At 45.5% G+C, this 1,935-nt stretch overlaps 1 protein-coding gene across 4 annotated transcripts in view; it reads right to left on the bottom strand.

The window, feature by feature from the left end:
• The window catches only part of ano8a (anoctamin 8a), a 15,696-nt gene extending 13,761 nt beyond the window's left edge, over positions 1-1,935 (bottom strand). For all 4 annotated transcript variants that reach the window (XM_020616169.1, XM_020616171.1, XM_020616170.1 and 1 more), the window contains exon 1: positions 1,588-1,935. In XM_020616169.1, the coding sequence (XP_020471825.1) occupies positions 1,588-1,774 (187 nt within the window). In that variant the 5' untranslated portion in view covers positions 1,775-1,935. The remainder of the gene's footprint in view (positions 1-1,587) is intronic.

Here is a 1,935-nt window from a genome sequence, read left to right as displayed (position 1 = left end):
GGGAACTGACCAAGTCGAAATGACATGTTAAAAATATGGGTTAATGGTTTGCATATCCCCTCAATTACCCATTTAACAGTTGTCATAGTGATGCCATCACTATCACTAGATGTTTTGTTACCACATTTATTCACTATCTCTATAATTTCCTTTTCAACTATGGGCTTCAAAAACATAGAACTCATGTTCCTTTCGATTGTATTATTATTTATAGTGACGGATGTATCATCTGTACAAATGCTTCTTGCTAAACCAGGACCAACATTCACAAAGAACCTATTAAACTTATCTACTACATCCTCCAATCTATTAACCGGTGTATCATTATCCATAAAATATTGAGGGTAGTTACTCTTGCTGGAACTGTTTCTAATCAATTTATTTATTATATTCCAAGTACCACGACTCTAAATTACCCCTAGGAGTGAGTGTCAGTGTGTGTACCCGGAGAGAACCCACACAGCTGGGTACTTGGAATATATTAAATAAATCTGAGATGCTTATTCCTGAATAGAGTCACTGGGAGAGCCAATCCCAGCAAATGCTGGGCAAGAGGCGGGGTCCACCCTGGACAGGTTTCCAGGCTATCACACACATGGCTGCCATGTAGACAAACAACCACACACTGACACTCACTCCTAGGGGTAATTTAGAGTCGTGGACTGTGGGAGGAGGCCAGAGTACCCGGAGAGAAACCACACAGCTGGGAGAACATGCAGACTCCACACAGAAAGGCCCTGAGTGAGCCCAGGCTCACACCCAAAACCTCGTTGTGAGGCGACAGCACTAACCACCGCTCCACTGTGCCACCCAAATGATTATCCATTCTTAGAAAATCTAAAATGGTTTGACTTTAATGGCTATTCAATCTTTGATTGTTTCAAGTTCATGTTTATTTTTTGTAACTTTATATCACCTGCCCTGATTCATATAATTATTATAATATTGTTTGCCTAGAAGCCCAGGCACAAGCACTAAATGTAGTGACAGTATTCAGGCGAACGCTGGATGGTTATATACAGGAGGCCAGACTATCACCTGAGGTGCTGGATGGGCATGAAACTAATTGACTCTGAGAGCCCAGTGGTGGCATAATGATCACAGTCACATAACCCCAAATAAAGGTTATAAAATATCAAGTGCTTCTTAATCCTTATGCAGTTCCAATAATAATAAGCACCTGACACAAAACGGACACGACTGATACTTGAGTCTGCAGCACCGTCTTTACCTACTATAGCCAGTAAGCAGAGTGTAGCACAGCCCGTCGGGACACGCACCTCCGCTGCTCCAACATGCACCTGTGGACCACAAAGCCCGACTCTTCCCGGGCCTGCCTGAATCGGAATGCGCACTATGTAGGGGGAAATAAAAAGCAGCGCCGAAATCACAACCCAAACCGAGACTACTGACCCCCTAATGTCTTCTGAGTCATTCACTGAAGCCTATTAAGCATCAGTGATGGCATCATATTGCCCATTCACAGCAGCTTTTTTGTAAATGAATACAAATACCCAGTGTCCTCTGATCTCCCCACAGCAGACGCACGATACACACCGTGTTTTACTGTTTTACTGTGGCACTCACCGAGCACCCCGGACGGTGTTGTGGACGTCTGCTGTCTCGGTTGGTAGCAGGTCCTGTCCTGCTGCTCACTTGGCATCGTCTTCTCCATCCTATCCCCTGCCCCGTCACTGTCGTCGACGTCTGCAGTGCTGTTGCTATCGTTTACAGTGGCGTTGGTATCAGCTGTTCCGGTGCCCGACGCCTGCATGGTGGTGTTCAATACTCCGGGTGGTGAAGCAGCTGGAAGACCGCAGTGCACGGAGGATTTTTGCTTTTATTGCATGGCTGTTGCATGTAGATGTGAAATCCTAGTGTATCCGATAGATGAGGAGGAGGAGGAGGAGGAACATGATCATGGCACCTACACGT

This window comes from Monopterus albus, unplaced genomic scaffold (genome assembly GCF_001952655.1).
Source record: "Monopterus albus unplaced genomic scaffold, M_albus_1.0 scaffold172.1, whole genome shotgun sequence".
NCBI classification, from domain to species: domain Eukaryota; kingdom Metazoa; phylum Chordata; class Actinopteri; order Synbranchiformes; family Synbranchidae; genus Monopterus; species Monopterus albus.
The sequence above is the reverse complement of the archived record's forward strand: the minus strand, read 5'-3'. Positions and strand labels throughout refer to the sequence as shown.